Raw genomic sequence first — 19,366 nt, forward strand, 5'->3', positions numbered from 1 at the left:
ATTGATGATTCACCCTAGGTGTTTGAGGATCTGAGGGCCCAGAAACATCACCACCACTTACAATGAAGCGTTACCGCCATAACTGAGTTCGTGACCCATGCCAAAGTAGTTGGGATGTGTTTGAGTTATTGGAGGATGACCAGGACGATTGAAGGGAGACATTGGTATGAATGATGCATCGAGAAAAGGTTGAAATGATTGTTGTGGTGTTTGATAGCCATATGGTTTTTGCATCATCCATTATGTATGCCTCATTTGTCTGGTCAAGATCCATTCAAGGCCCACTTGTTCATGGTCTATTATGGAGGTTTCTTTGGTCTGTTTAGAATTCATTTCCTGGCCTTACATGTTCATCTTTTGCTTGTCTATGTTCATTGGTTCAAGCCCATTTCCATGGCATCATAACTTCCACTTGATTCAATTCATCCCTAGCATTTCATCTGATCATATCCTCAAGCTTAGTCCATGCCTAACCCATTTCATCTAGACAATGTCATTCATGCCATTTGCACTGCCATTGTTGTTTGGTCCATGAATCTTTGATTATGACCTAGTTCATTGTACATCTTGGGCCTTGCTAGAGTTTTTGTTTCATGATTGGCATTGTTCATCCAAGTTATGATCATGTCCATTGATCCATGATTAGGTATTCATCAAGTTCATCACTTAGTCTATTCCATGTTGATTCATGTTATCATGTTCATTCATTTTAATATCTTTCATATCCATACAATTCATTTCAAACAGTTAATGCATTCAAATATCAAATATCATTTCATACAATCACATTCAAAGTCCATACATGTACAAAGACTATAAAATTGACCATTTATACAACAATTGACTTTTGGTCAACAATTGACTTTTTACGCGACAACTACAACATTTAAAAACAACATTTCTAACTGATTACCACAATCAAACTGATATCATTTGGTCTAAACATCACTTTCATAACATCCTTATCATTTTTTACTCACACACATCCACGTAAGGCATCGAGTCTCTCAGTACTTATAATTTTTTTGCCTTTAAGTATGTTTCCGTCTAACCAACGAACCAACTCGCATCAACGTGGGTTAGGACCACGCGTTCGGGTAACCATGGGATATGGTACCGGAGGTCGGTTAGGTCCTCCTGGTCAACAACATTAGTCTTTATGGTATTCGTATGTAAACGCATTATATTAATATCAATTGGTCCGATTTCGACTTTTATCTAAAATGTACATTGTTTTTCAAAAAAAAATACGCAATACACAGAGGCGCCAGACCGATTGGCGCCTCCTCTCCTTTTTTACACATGGGCGCCAATTGGATTGACAACACTAGGTGCATTAGCCAATCCGATTGACGTCACCTCTTTAACTTAGAGAGCAAGCGCCAATTCATCTGACGTCACCTCTTCAAAGTGGGGTAGTTTGAGAATTAATCTAAAAAATGGGTTATTTTGAGATTTTGTTTGAAATGAGTTAGTTGAGTAAAAATTTCCAAAAATTTAAAGAACATCACACATTTTAATATGATTGAGATTTTTGCCTTATAGTAGTTGAGATTTTTCAACTTTAATATTTGTATTTCAACCAAACTAAAGATAAAGAAATTCATACAAAATATAAATTTTTAGGCTAAATAATAACTGTCTAGACAAATCCTCATACTCAAGAAAAAATAAAAGTCATTCTTCTATAAATCTGTGACAAAATCAATATCTGAAACCACAATTTACATCTCAATCAACAACATAAATAACAGAGAAAATATTGCCACTAAGGAAAACTCTCAAATTACCACGCTCTCCTAAATTAAAATATTCAAGTATTTTTTTCATCAAAATTCTAATTAATTCTAAGCAACACAAAAGGTTTGAAAGTCATCGGGTTATAGAAAATTATTTTCTTAATTCTAACTCTATGATGAGCATTTTTAAGATTTAAAATTCATGACATTTTAAAAAGTGAAAGAGGTACTAAAGATCAAATTCAATTTCATAGTATATGGGCAGTCATTAGGCAAACTCCAAGAATATAATCCTATGAATTTTTACCTTTTATCTTTCACTATGAATGTTACCTTATGCATCATGTGTTAACAACAAATGGGAGAGAGCTATATTTAAAACTGTGAAAAACTTAATGGACCCAAAATATGACATATTAATGAATGGGTCCTCAAACAAGTCTGAAAAATTTGAGACCCGTATGGAATGTCGCCGCCTCTCGATAGGGATGGAAATAGGTCAGACCAGGCCAAACCTTAGAACATATGAGTCTTGGCTATGATAAATTAAAAAAGCCTAAGCATGGCCTATGGCCTATTATATGCTTATTTTTTGGGTATGTCCTGACCTTTTTAAAAGTCTGACCCGACCTGAAAGCCTATTTAAAAGCTCGTTTTACATTAAGGCTTTCGAATAGTCTATTTTACCTATGAAGTCTTATAGGTTGATCTATATATGCATATATATGTCGATCTATTTAGCCTATTTTCTAATCAATTATATATATTATATATATATATATTATATATATATATATATATATATATATATTAGAGAGAGAGAGAGAGAGAGAGAGAGAGAGAGAGAGAGAGAGAGAGAGAGAGAGATTAATTACTATACACTGTCAGTGTAAAAAGTTTACACCGTCGGTTCATCACCATCACCCGTTTGTATTACTTTATAGATTTTTAAAATAAAAGTCAAACTTCTTTTAATATCCAACGTCTATAATTAAGTGATGGTGTAAAACTCTTTTACACTGACAGTGTATTTCAATTAATCTCATATATATTATATATATATATATATATATATATATATATATATATATATATATATATATTATATATATATATATATACACACACACACACACACACACACACACACACACCAACCTATTTAGTCTATTTTTATTATATTAAAAAGTCTAAGCTAGCCTTTTTATTAAATAGGTCTGACCTTAAATAGACCAAACTATAGGCCCGTGTAGGTCGACCTGACCTATTTCCATCCCTACTTCTCGCTACTTCACCATCCACTATTGTCGGTAGGCCGACTAGACTCTGCCAGATCGTGTCTCTATGCCACCATAGAGTCGTCTATTTCACGATTGTAGCCACCCCACTAATTCCAGGGGGTTAAGCCTCATATGACCGTCAAAAAATATGGTAGTATTGAAATATATATATATATATATATATATATATATATATATATATATATATATATATATTTTTTTTTTTTCTTTTTCTTTTTCTCACTTGAGGTTTTGTGACATATTACAACAATTATTCACATTTACTTTAAATCAATGATGATGCCAATTTAGCCACCAACCACCTTGTTCCTCTCTCCAAAGCTTGAACCACTCTTGACCAAATTTAATCAAGTCCAAGCAATACTTGAACCTTGATCCTGACAATGATTTGATGAGCATATTTGTTGCATTTTCTTCTAAGGGAACTTTTTGAACTTGAGTTTCCTCTAACTCTATCATGTCCCTTGTAAAGTGCAAGCATATGTAAATGTATTTTGTCCTTTCATGATAAACTCGATGACGAACCATGTGAATGACAATTAAACTATCACAATTTATTTCACACATTCTTAAGTTACCCCTAATTCCTGAATCATGTATTTCTCCATAAGTAGTAGATAATGCAATTACTTATTATTATTTGACCTTCCACTTTATAATTGTTCCAACAACGTAAACACAAAACTTGATAGGAATTTTTTGATGTCCACATTACATGTATAGTTTAAAGATACAAACTCCTCCAAAGTGTCTTCCTCTTAAGTTGATTTTGTGTACTTTAAATCACCATTTAGATAACCATTCAAATACCATACCATCCACTTCAAAACTTTCTAATGAACCTGGCCATGATTTGCTATAAATCGTCTTATTATTCTGAATGGATATGCTAAGTATGATACACTATAAACCATACCATACATAATGCTTCAAACCTCACATGCATAGAGAGTACTCTCCATTGTATTTGTCTCTTCCTAGGTTTATGGGAATTACTTAACTGAAAGATTCATGTGGTTAATCAAAGAATAATTTAAGGTTTTAGCATCTTGCATTTTAAATCGCTCCACCACTTTTTTCATGTGGCTAGATTGAGATAAATCAATTCACTCTTCTTGAAAATTTTCATGATATCACGATTCTTTTTAGCTTCACCAAAATCTTTCATCTCAAATTTACCCATTCAACACCTCATTCAACTTAGCCATCTATATCTTGATAGAGTTTGCCATCAAAAAATATCATTAACATGCATAAGGAGGTAGATAATGACTTTCTCATTTCTTTTCAATATGTATACACATATGTGATAATTACTTATGACAACCATATTTAACAAGAGTTTCATCAAACCGACGATACATTTACCTTGATTGATCTTTGTTTCAACGTGTACAAAGATTTCTTCAATAAACATAGAATAACCTTATATTCTATAAATCCTTTAGGTTGTTCCATGTAGATTGTCTCTTCAAGGTCTACGTGCAAGAAAATTTCTTTGCATTCATCTGTTTAAACTTAAGATTATATTGATTTACAATTTCCATAAATATCTCTATAGAACAATATTTTACCACATGTGAAAATATTCCATTCTAATAAATCTCCTCCACTTGAGAAAAAATCTTTGCTATAAGTCTTTCCTTAAACATTGGTTCTTGAACTCTTATAATACATTCTTTTTTATTGAAGATCCACTTGCATCTACCCACCATTTGTTTCTTAGGTAGTCTCATCAATATTGAATCATCTCATCATTTACTGTCATTAACCATCTTTAACTATCTTTATTTTGAATGCTTTTATGAAGGTCTCTGGTTCTAAGTCTTACAACCCTTTAACCACATTCATAGCATATAAAATAAGATCATCATATTTGTACCTTTGAGATAATATAGTCTTTCTCTTATCTCTATCACGAGCTAATTGACAAATAGGAGACAAAATATATTATCCTTTAATAATATTAGAAATGGGGTCTCAACAACCTCACCATCTATAATCTCACTAATAAAAATTTCCACCTTAATTTAAATTTCTTTCATCCTAATTTTCTATTTTGCATTTTATTCTCATACGAATCTCATAAAAGAATCCCTTGTTTGATCTACTCTAACATTAATTTAAATCAATATATTAAATTTATACAATACAATTCATTTCATTACAATTTTACAATATAACTAAATTTAGCACAAGTATTTAACTAATATTCTCAAAAGTAATATTTTTGTCCTCACTCACTCCCACACGAGTGTTAAGAAAAGGAAACATGTCCATTTTATAAATTTTAATATAACAACATCTTAACAATAATAATAGTATGATAAGGAGAAAAACAATAGAAGTAATAATATTATCAATAATAATATTTGTGAAAAGAGTTTTGAGAGAAAAAAGTATATGCTATTTATGCATAGGATATCTCCAGTAAAAGAGAGTATAATCTCTATCTCTCCTAAGAAATATGCTTTTAATAATTGGACATTCTCAAAAACAGTAGAGAAAAGAAAAAGTAAGAGAGAGATATAAACGCCATCGCTGCTCTATAAATAGCTCATAGGTAACTACACTTGCTTCCATTTAACACACTGATAACTCGCTGACACCAACTCAGTGTTTGTATCAACATTATTCTCACCAACACTGAGTCGAGTTACTGTTGTTCTTTTAGTAGGGTTTTTCTTTATCCTTTTTTCACAACGGAAAACGATTTCTGTTATAGAGAGAGAAACTTAAGAGAGTTAGAGAGATAGAGAGAGTTAATTCATTATTCATGGATGCGCACGCTGTGCATTTGGCTATGGCGGCACTCGTCGGAGCCTCCATCGTAGCTGTATCGGCGTACTACATGCACCGCAAGACGCTGACGCAGCTACTGGAGTTCGCGCGTACGGTTGAGCCGGAAGGAGTTTCCGACGACGGCGATTCGCCGGTGCATTCGAAGAGGAGGCGTGGGGGTTCTAAGAGGAGAGGGAACGGAGGTTATCGCCGAGGCTCGGGTTCGTTGCCGGATGTTACGGCGATTTCTGGTGGACTTGACGGAAATGGACTCATGCACGTTGAAGGGATTCCGGCAGGATTGCCTCGATTGCACACACTCCGTGATGGTATTTTATTCACTTGAGAATTTTTAGATGATATGGAGTTTTTTTTGTTGTTGAAAATTTCTGATGATGTTGAATTATGTGACTGATTATTTTAGTTGAGCTATAATTTGGCAATTTCTTGGTGTTTACTTGGTTCAGTAGTGTGTTAACCTCTTTTGGATTGATGTATGTAGCTTCGATTGTGTTATAAATTCGTTTGTGTATAAAGTAGATACTTTTTTTTAGATAAAGGAATGTGACTTTTCTTCATTTTACAAGTGGTTTTCGGTAACAGTTCCAATCATGTTTGTGATAGCTGTTGATGTTGTGGAGAATCACTATCAAATAAGGTTGATTTGGGCCTCAATCTGCAGCATCAGAACCGTTATGTTGCAGCCAGATGGCTGTCACCGACTTTTATCTGTAACCCTGCATTATAGTGTTATTGGGGGCATTTGGTTTGAAGTCAATTTCCAATGAATTGCAAAGGAATTATTACTCCATTGATGGTGTTTCCCCCCTTCATACACGTTCCCCACACATTTTTTTACAGAACTAGTAGTCTAGTACATATGTTTTACCAATAAGTATTGTCCGAAAGGTTTTCATGATAGAGGAGAAGATTATAAACACTGGTCTGATTTCATGTATATTTCATTGATCAAGATAAGTTTACCTGCAAAGAAAAGAAAGAATCAGTAGTGATGATGTTTTCTGTTTGTAGACGGTCTCCATAACAATTTAGAAATCTAAATTTTACAGACCTGTTTTTCTTTACATATTTTTACCACCAACAATTGTAGAAACCATTTAAGAAATTGTTCATGTAGTTAAGTAATGGGATTATTTTTAATTCGTTTATTGTTTCATATGGATTGTTGGAGCTAGAGTGATGGTTAATTGTAAGTGTAGCTTGTAGATACATCTTCTCTACCTCTCTGGTTTTGTTACAGACATATTATGATTTAGAATCTGAACAACAAATTGCTCACTAAAAATGTACAAAAGTGTTAGGCCCAGCAGGCCCTATGGAGAGTAAGATAGAAATTACGTAGTAACTTTGACAAAAACGGATGTTTGAGAAAAAAGTAGAAGCGAATAAACTGAAACATCAGAATAATGAGAAAACTGAAAAAGTTTATTCTAGTTCAATAATTGCTCTTGGTGGATCAATCTTCCTGGACCACATTCTTCTGCCAACCCAGATGGAATTCAACTATACTGCCATTTGGGAGAACTTTGTTTTCTTTAAGCTTTGTTAATTGTTACTAATATGCTCCAGTGTCCATAGAAGTTAAATATACTTCTGATTCCTTCATTTTTTAACTGTGAAGAAGCTAGGATAGAATTGTAGTAGAGTAGCATCAACTTATGGCTTTTGAGGAAAAGGGTGGGGGAAGGATTGAAAAACAGTTGTGTTAGATTACTGCTGCTTTTGCCTTATAGTGCACATCTTTCCTCATACAACACCTTCGTAAATGCATGAGCTGTCTAACCGCAAGTGTTAATCTCAGTACTTTTATCTTACAGGAAAATCTGCAAATACTGGTTCATTTAAGAAAAATATTTTAAGACCAACTTCTCCCAAGTCTCCTGCTGCAAGTGCCAGTGCCTTTGAAAGTGTAGAGGGATCAGATGATGAAGACGATTTGACAGATGGAGCCAAACTGGATGCGACATATCTGCACACAAATGGAAATGCAGTAAGTTGTAATGCCCTGTCAAATGACGTTTACCATTCATTTGATATTCTATATATAAAGAAAGCTTACTCTTCAGATGATAAGTAATTGTCCCAATCATTCTTTCTCCCATCTTTTTTAATACTTCCTCTCCTCTAGGCTTGCAATTTTAGCATTTTTGCCGTTAATATTTAGCCATGCATCGATCATCACATAATGCAATTTTCTCTAGTCGCTTCTGATATTGAATTTGAAATCATCCGTGTGCAGAGTGGAGAAGGGAAAAATCCATATGAGACTATGTCTAATCATGTCAATACAAATGGAGAGCAGATGGCAATCACTGCTTCAAGTATGATCCGTTCTCACAGTATTTCTGGTGATCTACATGGTGTGCAGCCTGATCCAATAGCAGCTGACATTCTGAGGAAAGAGCCAGAGCAAGAAATTTTTGCTCGATTGAGAATTACTCCTATGGGTATGAACTGTCTGATATTGGTCATTCTCTGAATGCAAATATATTTCTCGGAATGGTTTTCTCATGGCATGCATGAAATCTACTTCCTCCAAACAATATTTTTTGTGTGCTGAAAACAGTTGCAATTCTAGAAAATCTTTTAGCAAACACTGATTTTGATTTTTCTGTTTAGAGGCTCCATCACCTGATGAAGTTGAATCCTATGTGATTCTTCAAGAATGCCTTGAAATGAGGAAAATATATGTTTTTCAAGATGCAGTTGCTCCATGGGAGAAAGAAGTTATATCTGACCCCTGTACTCCAAAACCTAACCTAGATCCCTTCATTTACACACCTGAAGCAAAGTCTGATGTGAGTTATGTTATTTATTTCTTTTTATATTTTCCACCTGATAAAAGTTGGACCTCCTCATTTTATTTTTCCTGTAATTAAACAAGTATTTTCTCTGTTGTGCCACAGCATTTCTTTGAAATGCAGGATGGAGTTATTCATGTATATCCAAATAGAAACTGTAAGTTAATGAGGAACTAGTTTGTAAGTTTTGAGGTTATCGCTGTAGCTGGATTTCATATGCATGCTTGCCTATTACTTGCAGCCAAAGAAGAGCTTTTTCCTGTTGCCGATGCAACTACATTTTTCACTGACCTTCATCAGATACTTAGAGTTATAGCAGCTGGGAATATCAGAACTTTATGCCACCACAGGCTTAATCTTCTAGAACAAGTAAATACATGTCTAAACTACTGAATATAAGAAATATTCTGCTGCTTATGTTTGTGTTCGAGTTACAGATAAGAACTTGTGTGTGTATTCAGAAATTCAATCTTCATTTGATGCTCAATGCGGATAGGGAATTTCTCGCCCAGAAAAGTGCCCCACATCGAGACTTCTATAATGTTAGAAAAGTGGATACACATGTCCACCACTCAGCATGCATGAATCAGAAACATCTTTTGAGATTCATAAAGTCAAAGCTGAGGAAAGAGCCTGATGAGGTGATTGAATAAAATTCTTTGTCCCTGCGCTGTACCATTACTTTGCAGTAACCTTTTCATTATTTTTTCTTGGACGTCGACAATGGACCGTAAGAAGGAAAGAAATCACAAATCACTTGTTTTTTAAGACATATATTACATGTATGTGCAAAATGATCGCATTCTGTCAGTAAAACTAAATGCTAAAATAAATATCACCGGCATTGAGTTATATCTTAGGAAGTGACATGAATTGAATACTAATGTTCATTTTAACATTCTTCAGGTTGTAATATTTCGAGATGGAACATATCTGACGTTGAAAGAGGTTTTTGAGAGTCTAGATTTAACTGGGTAATGGACTTCTATAATTTAAATTGTTGCTATAATTGTGCTGGAAATAAATTTCATAATTAATATTTTTCAAACTTCTTTTAACAGATATGATCTCAATGTTGACCTTTTGGACGTTCACGCTGACAAAAGTACATTTCATCGCTTTGACAAGTTCAATCTTAAATACAATCCTTGTGGTCAAAGTAGGCTCAGGGAGATATTTTTGAAGCAGGACAACCTCATTCAAGGTATTTTGTTTAAGTACGACACATTTGAGTCATTACAAACATGTGCTTGCTTTTAACCACAGCCGTTGTGGCACAAATAAGGCAGAGGGTAAGTTCTACTTCAAAGTCTCAAATAAGGTTTTTTTGTTACAAGTTAAAATTCAAGAGACATGAATTATATATATGAAAACGCCATGACCTTTGAAACTAATCAACATGACTCCTTTCAATCACCAAACCTTGTATATTTTATGTACATACACGAGTGGGTCAATGTGCATTGGTATTTCAAAAAAAAATTATTCCAGGGGAATAATTGCCCTAGTTTTTAAAAGCTTTCTCAGAAAGATGTTGATCTATGATGCACATACCCGATATGCTGCTCTTTTAAAAATATAGGGTCTGATATATTTTTGGTACCTATACAAAAAAAATCACAGTATAATAAATATAATATTGTAGTTCAGTGATGATGATCGAAAATCTGATGAAAGTTTGAATATGGGTGGTGGAATGGTGAACTGATAAGTTGCATTTCTTGCAATTAATATGTAATTGGAAAATGGGGATATATAGTTGAATAAGTGAAGTGGCTATTATAAATTGTGTATGATGCAATTAGTAAGTGAGAGATTCAGCATTCAACATAAATATCTGAGATGCAAAGAGTCATGAAGAATAAAAGTCAAACTTGTTGACAGTATGCTAGGAGCCTGTCAAATTATCAATGGTGTATCAAGAGAGTGTTGGAATTTGTTTTATGTTTCGTACAATCCAAACTTGGGAGGCATCTTGGGTTGCATTATATTTGTAGACAATCACCATTTTCTATCTATTATAAAACAGTGTATGCTATTATAAAATGTATTAGTACTCATTTTGAAGATTATTGTTTCTGAGTTATGTTAATTTCTTCAATTTTGGAACATTTTTCCTCAAATTGACTAGGTCGATTCCTTGGTGAGCTCACAAAGCAAGTGATTTCTGATCTTGAAGCCAGTAAATATCAGGTGCTTTACCGAATCACTATAATATTTTTTAACTATTCAGAAAATATGAAGTTCTAATAGAACTCTTTTTTTCCCCCTCTTTTTCTGTCACGATCTTCTGTATGTGTGCTTCTCAGTTTCTTCATGATCACTATATAATATTCTACTTGAGTTAATGCCTCTAACTCGTCTGTGGTTGTGCCATAAGCATGCATTCTTTATTTAAATTTCATTTAAGGAAGGTGAACGTATAACTTAATTTGTATGTGTGCTTCTCAGCTTCTGACATTAACCGTATACACACGGACTAGTTTATTGTTGCTATTTTGCTTGAGTTAATGCCTCAAACTTGTCTGTGGTTGTGCTATAAGCATGCATTCTTTATTTAAATCCCATTTAAGGATTGTGATCGTATAACTTCATTTGTGGGTGTCCATTTATTTTTAAACACACTTTTTGTTAAATTGCATTACAAAGATATCTACTGAAATTTCCTTTTTTCTTCAGTTGTTACTGGCAATACCTTTCTCTAGCCTCAGCATTTGTGCTTACAACACTTGTTAGAACATTCTCTGGATAGACTCCGAAACATTTCAAACTGTTTTTAGGTTTATATTTGTAACCATCTTTTATTCATCCTTTTTAACCTTTGAGAAGTAAGTCGTAGCCAGATAAGGCATTTTTTCCTTTAAAGGAATAGAATTTGGCATTAATTTCTGTTTTATCTATAAATGATTTCCCACTTCCCTTCCTAATGTTAAAAGTTTTGTTTTTTGTGAGTATATGTTACTATATATTGATTTATATTTTTGTATGCTTATTTCCTCTAGATTATTTACTCACGTATTTCTGTACCAAATCCATTCACAGATGGCTGAATATAGACTATCAATATATGGTAGGAAGCAAAGTGAGTGGGACCAACTAGCCAGTTGGATAGTGAATAACGAACTGTACAGTGAGAATGTTGTTTGGTTGATTCAGGTATTGTCCAATTATTTACTTGAATCACTGATTAGTTTTATTTGTTAAAATGCTATAATAGATTTATTGTTAATTGCACACTTGCATAATTCAGTAATCTCTACAGTTCTTACTTCCACAGTTTTCAGTTCCATATTATAATGGTGCATGTCTGTTCCCATTTTTAGTTTAATATTTCAAGGTTAAACATTATTCCTAGTCTATAAATCATTCTTTTGATGATTCTCATAGGAGTGTAAGTAACTAGTAGTATTTCAGGAACATTGTCATTTAGGGTTTAGTCCATTCATGAGATTTTATTCCTTTGTCAATTGATGCTAGTTCATATAAAATCTGTCTTGCAGCTTCCAAGATTGTATAATGTATACAAAGACATGGGAATTGTGACCTCATTCCAGAACATGCTTGACAATATCTTCATTCCACTTTTTGAGGTTACCGTTGACCCTAATTCACATCCTCAGCTGCATGTCTTCTTGAAACAGGTCTGGTATTTAACTACATCCTTTAGTGTTGTTTATTTTTTCAGTTAAACATCCATTTTATTTTCTTAGAATATACAATTGTCAGCAGTTTGGTTCCACAAAATTACAAATTTTTTGAAATGATCCATCATTTTTTTTTGACATCAAATTAATCCTCTGATTGGGATCAGTTTTGATATTATGATGCAAAAGATTGAAAATGAAGGAGAATTTTGTTATATTTTTAAGGATATAGTGTTGAATCTATTGTTTATATTGTACGAGTTCTGCTTTTATGGATTGTACGAGTGTTGACTGCTGATTGTAGAACTGTTATATCATCTATACTTATTAAGTATCTAAAGGAGTGCAAATGACTATTACTATGCATTGCATAAACTTATTTTTGCTTTAGCCGGATCAATTATTGTCATCTAGTAGTGCCATATAGTATTAACTACCTAGCTGTTATTGTTTTCTTTTATAAGGTTGTTGGGTTGGATTTGGTGGATGATGAAAGCAAACCTGAAAGACGACCAACAAAACACATGCCTACGCCTGCTCAGTGGACTAATGTATTCAATCCAGCATATTCATACTATGTTTATTACTGTTACGCGAATCTGTACACCTTAAACAAGGTATGCAATTTTTCAATAGCATGGCTCTAAATTGCTGCCAGAGTTTTGGGTGCTTAGTATCTGTAATAATGTATTCTAAGTAATTGCTTAAGCTGCACTTGCAATTGTAGTAATTTGTATCTTACTGTCAATTGTCTATGCTTTTTTTGAGTATATTACTCTGCCCTCCCTTCTTATGTCAAAATATACGCCCTCTCCCCTCTTAGGCAAAACATATAAAACATATAAGAGAAAGTTACACTCCCCTCTATCGAGAGAAGCTATACATTCCCATCCCCTCTTATGTTAAAATCTACCTTCTCTCCCTTAATAGTTTCCCCCCCTAATAGTCTAGAGACAAAAGTATAACACACAGTGCAGAGAAAAAGGGTATTGGCGGCTCATTTTATTAGTCAAAAGTTTAATGCATATTTTTATTTATTTTTGATACAATATATCATTAACATATAGTTTTAAATCCTGTTATAAATTAAGGCTATTTTGAAAATGAATTTGTAATATAAATTATTAAATTAATAATAAAATATTCAAATTTAACTATCATTGACATTGCATTTAAAGAAAAAAATTATTTTTTAAAAATGATGACTCAAAATTAGTAGATATCATATAAGCATTTATTTATGGTAAAATAGATTAAAGTGTACCAATACATATTTAATTTTTAAGGTAGAGGACTGTAGTTCAATGATCTCTTAGGAGAGGGGAGTATAATTTACTCTAGATTGTTACTTCTCAAGGGAGTGGAGTGTAATTTATTCAATTTTTTTCCTGCTGTGACCATGAAGTCATAAACTACCCTTAACTATGTATTTCAAGATTTTATGGCTCTAACTTCATGAATATTTGATATTTTTGACTTTGTTGACACACTTAACTTATCCTAATATGAATATTTCTCAGCTCCGTGAATCAAAGGGAATGACTACAATCAAATTTCGTCCTCATTCTGGAGAGGTATATACATTGGAGTATATTTTGTGTTAATTAATTGTGGTTTGGTAACCTGATGATGTTGACTTTAGGCTGGTGATATTGACCACCTTGCCGCTACCTTCCTTACTGCTCATAACATTGCACATGGAATTAACTTGAGAAAGTCGCCCGTGCTTCAATATTTATATTATTTGGCCCAGGTATGGCTCTTCTATTAATTTATTATTACTTGGTTATGATAAGTGCAACAGCTACTTATTTTTAGTTGAATACTTTTTTTTACAGATTGGACTGGCAATGTCTCCTCTGAGCAATAACTCTCTATTTTTAGACTACCATCGAAATCCTCTTCCCCTGTTCTTCTTACGGGGTTTGAATGTATCACTTTCAACTGATGATCCACTCCAAATTCATTTAACAAAGGAACCGTTGGTTGAAGAGTACAGTATAGCTGCTTCTGTAAGACCTCTTTCTCTGTGCCTGTGAATGTGTACTCTATTAAAAGAAAATGCTTACATTTTATATTTATTATAGGTGTGGAAGTTGAGCTCATGTGATTTATGTGAGATTGCCCGTAATTCGGTCTATCAATCAGGTTTCTCGCATGCTTTAAAGGTACATTTCTTATTCTGACTCGTCTGAGAATGAAATCCTTCTGCCCCCAAGGCATTCTTTGTGTTGCATTCTTACATGTATTCAGGGAAATCCAGAGTTGTCTTAGACGGGCATAACCTTGTGCATAATATCAATATTTAATGTTATAATTATCGATATTAGAACACATTTGTGGAAACCATAATCACTTTTAGGCAACTGCCGGGACGTAGCATTGACCCTTCCTTTGCCTGATCATATGCTCTGGGATTTGGGTTCTTGATAGGGCAAATTGCAAAGGAGCGTTACCGTCTGAGTGACGGTAAAGGGGACCTAGCTTCTCTATTTACAATCACATAACTCTAGGTACTGTCCATCATGGGCCCTAGTGGTTGGGCATACACTTTGTTTTACACGATCAGTATTAGGTGTCCAAAGTCCAGTATTATTGACTACGTTTACCAGGGCTAAACATCATCAAACAGATATCATTCCGTTTTTATAAAACCAAAATCTACAATTGGTTGTAGCCCACAAAATATTAGAAAAATTCTAACAAGTTTATTATGATTAATTGATTATCTTTAACGTATTCTACTCCATACATGCTCAATGTTTCTTTTGAATTTTCCATTCTCAGAATTTTGAGGCAATAATTGCACTAAAAAACAAATATACAAATTATTTTCTGCAACCTTCGAAAATTATCTTAGATTATCCCGTAGGATTAATTTCTCAATTTATTTTTAATTTTAATATTACAGACATCCCTTAGTATTAGTCTAAATAAAGTTTAGTGCTTTGTCTTTTACCATCAACATTATATTAAACTATAAACATTACTCAAAGTCTCTATTTGTCTCTCTTTCTCAAATGTTAAATTGCCTTTTAGTTGATCAGATGAATTTTCTGTTAACATTAAGTTATTAACAAAAAATGTGACGCCCAAGTCAAGAGGGGTTTGTTGGAAAATTTTATGAAAGGGTCAAAATACACACTTCATATAATTTGGGGTTTGCATTGCACTTTGTTGTAGTTTAAGGACCTAAGTCCAACAACCCTGAACTGGAGGGGTATACTTGAACTTTTCATTTGTATGTGATGAAAATAAAACAAGAGTTTCTGAATCCATACCTGGTTGCTACATGAATAATGCATATACTTCCTTTGGAGTGTTAGCATAGCATGAAATAGTGTAATGATTATGATGGTAGATATTTATGTAAATGTGAATCTTATGCTCTTTAAAGAATTTAGTTTCAAAGTTCATTGTTCTCAACTGATCAATTTTTTTTTCAGTCACACTGGATTGGTAAGGAATACTACAAGAGAGGGCCAAATGGAAATGACATTCATAGAACAAACGTTCCTCACATTCGGTTGGAATTCCGTGAAACAGTAAGGATTTATTAATGCTTACACAATTTTTTTCCCGGCTGTTAAATTTCTCATGTGTAATATTGACTAATTTCATTTATGATTTAAGTATGCTATATAAACAAATTGGGACTGCCAAGATATTGGAAATAAAATTATTACCTTTCATTAAATCATCTGAATTCTTTAAAGAAAATATGCTGTCTCCTTTAACTTCAATTACTTTTATTTCTAATTCCTGAACATGGGGGGTGCTTTTAGGGTATATATCAGCAAAACTGTTTTTGGTCTATATATGAAAACGTGGCTCAATGCAGACTTTCATCCAGAATAGTTTCCCTGATTTGTTTTGATTACTATAATTTTCTGCCTTTCCTGGGTCTTCTTAGGTTCATGTGATTAAAGGTTTGGTCCCGATTAGAGTAACACCACTCTAATAGTCCCGGTGACCAATGCAATATGTTAAACTAAAAGGACCAATCCACGGAAAATAAAGAATTTATTTTTGATCAACAGAAACTATAAGTACTAAAATATATGAACCAGTACTTAATGATAGAAACTGTTGCATATCCCGCCTTCGATGCTGCAGTCTGCCTCTAGTCGTCTAATTGCTGCATTTGGGTTGTCTTCATTGTAGCCTCCAACACTTTGTGTTGGGTTTGAAGAGCTGAATTTAATTGCTTAGAGATATGACTTGTGTAGTGTTTATAAAGCTTGGGCAGCCTACTCCTTATAAACTGGTTTTATATGGTTGAGTTAGATCCAACCACAATTTTTAAGATTATATCTGAGTCAAGTTGAAGATCTGATGGACCAATTACTATTAGGTTTTGCTATTGGTTTTTTCTATCAGGTCACCAACCATTTATATTCTTGCCCCAAGTCTTGTAGTACTAGACGTGAGGAGGTGTTAAGACAATAACACAGGAAGTTAAAAAATTTTAAGAACCAAAATCTAATGTAAACTTAAATGGAGTGATTTGTTGAGTGTTGATAAGGGGAATCACACAAATAATTGCTTTCTTTGCAGATATGGAGAGAGGAGATGCAACAGGTTTATTTGGGAAAACCCATCATTCCCGAAGAAATAGAGAAATAGTGTGGCAGAGGCCTGTATTTCATACATGAGCAATGGAGGTTGTGAAATAAGTTCTACTTTCTTATCCCTTTCTTTCTTTTCCTTTGCTGCAGACTTTGGTTGTTTTCGTATGGCAATTTGGTGATCCTGGCCTGTTCAAAAGTTAACTAAATGTGTGCTCATTTGTGTAGGGAGAAAGCGAGCTCTTCAAAAACCCATTCAACATCAGAGATAAGGTTACAATATTGGGTCAGTGATATGACTGGATATATAATAATATAGATAACTAAAAACCACGGGGCTTAAGCATTGAGCAAGGTTTACAGCTAAATATCACTGAGCTTGAGCAATGGAGCTTGGGGAAGTGTTTTCTTGTATAGGCTAGAATAAAAAATGAGGCTTGGAAATAAATAATTACAGTATTTGTTGATGCACGCTGCTGTTAGAATATAAGTTAATATGATCCTTTGAAGAGGGAGATTCTCTCAAAATTTTGATTCCTAGTGCCTGTTAGCTGAAAGCTGATGAGCTTATATTTCAAGTTTGCGAGGTTAGATAGGCAAGTTAAACCTGTGTGCGGTTTAACTAACTTCGGAAATTAGAATGCCATCTTTTAGGCTTGGTGTCCTTATATTAACAAAGTTTGGCTTGGTATGAAATAATATATATCAACCATTTGATACATTAAAAGATGTTCTATTCACAAAACAGAAAACAACCTCTGAACTATATTCTTTGAAACAAAAAATATACGTCATATTTATTTTTATGAAAAATAATGATAGTTAACTTTTATTTGTTTGAATTAATACGTCATATTTTGTTGACTCTCCTTTTGAAATTACTTTGTTTCAGTTACCAATCAAAATGAATCGGCCATTTCTATACGAAATGAGCTTTAACATAACTTTTTTTTCCTTTCTAACTTGAGCTTCGCAACATCAATTTTGGACTGATAAAAGTAGAGCTTCGGCCATCATGATACGAAAATAAGCTTTGACATGATATTTGCGGATTGTTTTACATTCTCAGAGTTACTCATGCATCAAACAATATGTATTTTGTAAATTTTATAAGTTATGAAGATTGAACTTTAGAGTATAATTAGAGCAAATCAGAGCTTATACCTTGTATGATTTTAGAAAAAATGTTTGACAATCAAGTAAGATTGAGATATGGCAGAGTGGTCTAACATGCTTCTGTTTGCAGGAAAAAAACTAGACCCTCATGGACTGTAGTTGGAGAAATTTCATTTTTCGATGTGTCTACGACACTATCTTTTCGAATTCATATGTCCCATGTTGCTCCAGAAGTCCATGCAATCTCGATGTGTCTATGATATTGCCTTTTTGAATTCATGTGTCCCATGTTGCTTCATAAGCCCATGAAACCTCAAATGCTATAGTGCCTAATGGTTTTTCAGGAGGTCCCTCAAACCTTCATTGCTTCCTCTATATTCAGACCATATTGTCAGACATGTGAGTGAGGGAAATGTAGCATAAATATTTAATTAATATTTCAAACATATATATAATATATTTTGCACTATCGTGATAAATTAAAATTATCACCTATATCACATATAGTAGAAAGGTTACAAAGCTGATGCAATCGGATGAACGATGGTTTCAAGATGTCTTGCAGCTATATGTTGGATGAGAATATGAAAACAAAAAGGTCTAGAAGGGGGTTGAATAAACCTACCTCCTAAAAGGTAATCTGAAAAACATTTTAAGTCTCATAAAACGAAATTAGAGATTTTAAAATATGCAGAAGCAAAACACAACACGAAGAGAGCTTGAAAGTTTATCAATGAATTAATCCAATAAGAATACGATAAAATATCACTGAGGCATGATTCTTTCTAATGTAAATCGATGACAAGATAATCAAAGCCGCTTTTAAACAAAGAGATTTAAAAACCTTTACATAGAACTTTATTCAAAACATAATTGAATATATGATGATCTAATAGGATAGATGCATCACAGCCTAAACTTACACATTAAATCATTATAAGAAAGATCTAACCTAAATGATATACAAACGGTGCAATGATGCAACATTTATAATAATGAATTCAAAAAATTAAAGAGATAAGGGAAGAAATAAATGTACATAGATATTGATAGTGGTTAGGCGTTCGTCCTCGCTTTGCCTACTTTACTCCTCAACGGTGTTAAAATCATTAGAAAATAATCATGATCTTTCACTATCTCATAAGTTTGATATAAGCATTTTGATTACAATAAAATATCACACGATAATTTTCTCAGTTGATGCAGATACTCAAACTGCTAACAAAAACAAGATCCTCAATGATCTTGATCCGATAATCTTGCAATACACAATAACCTGCTTCAAATCTTCGTATGTGGCAATCCGCCTTGATCCCACCGATTTCTTGTCTGAGCGATTGCCATTAGCCATTCAATTGGACAACTGCCAACTTTGTCTACGAGCAGTCTTTACAC

At 33.4% G+C, this 19,366-nt stretch overlaps 1 protein-coding gene across 1 annotated transcript; it reads left to right on the forward strand.

The window, feature by feature from the left end:
- The first annotated feature begins 5,500 nt into the window (after positions 1-5,500).
- LOC127101027 (AMP deaminase) lies at positions 5,501-17,574 on the forward strand. The gene is made up of 20 exons (XM_051038336.1): positions 5,501-6,150; positions 7,660-7,832; positions 8,082-8,289; positions 8,462-8,640; positions 8,749-8,800; positions 8,885-9,012; positions 9,105-9,284; positions 9,550-9,617; positions 9,705-9,847; positions 10,775-10,836; positions 11,686-11,799; positions 12,144-12,284; positions 12,752-12,904; positions 13,808-13,861; positions 13,930-14,040; positions 14,126-14,299; positions 14,375-14,455; positions 15,734-15,832; positions 16,845-16,951; positions 17,084-17,574. The coding sequence occupies exons 1-19, from the start codon at positions 5,817-5,819 to the stop codon at positions 16,911-16,913; spliced, it is 2,523 nt and encodes an 840-aa protein (XP_050894293.1). The 5' UTR covers positions 5,501-5,816; the 3' UTR covers positions 16,914-16,951; positions 17,084-17,574.
- Positions 17,575-19,366: the final 1,792 nt, after the last annotated feature.

Source organism: Lathyrus oleraceus, chromosome 7 (assembly GCF_024323335.1).
Source record: "Lathyrus oleraceus cultivar Zhongwan6 chromosome 7, CAAS_Psat_ZW6_1.0, whole genome shotgun sequence".
Classification (NCBI taxonomy): Eukaryota; Viridiplantae; Streptophyta; class Magnoliopsida; order Fabales; family Fabaceae; genus Lathyrus; species Lathyrus oleraceus.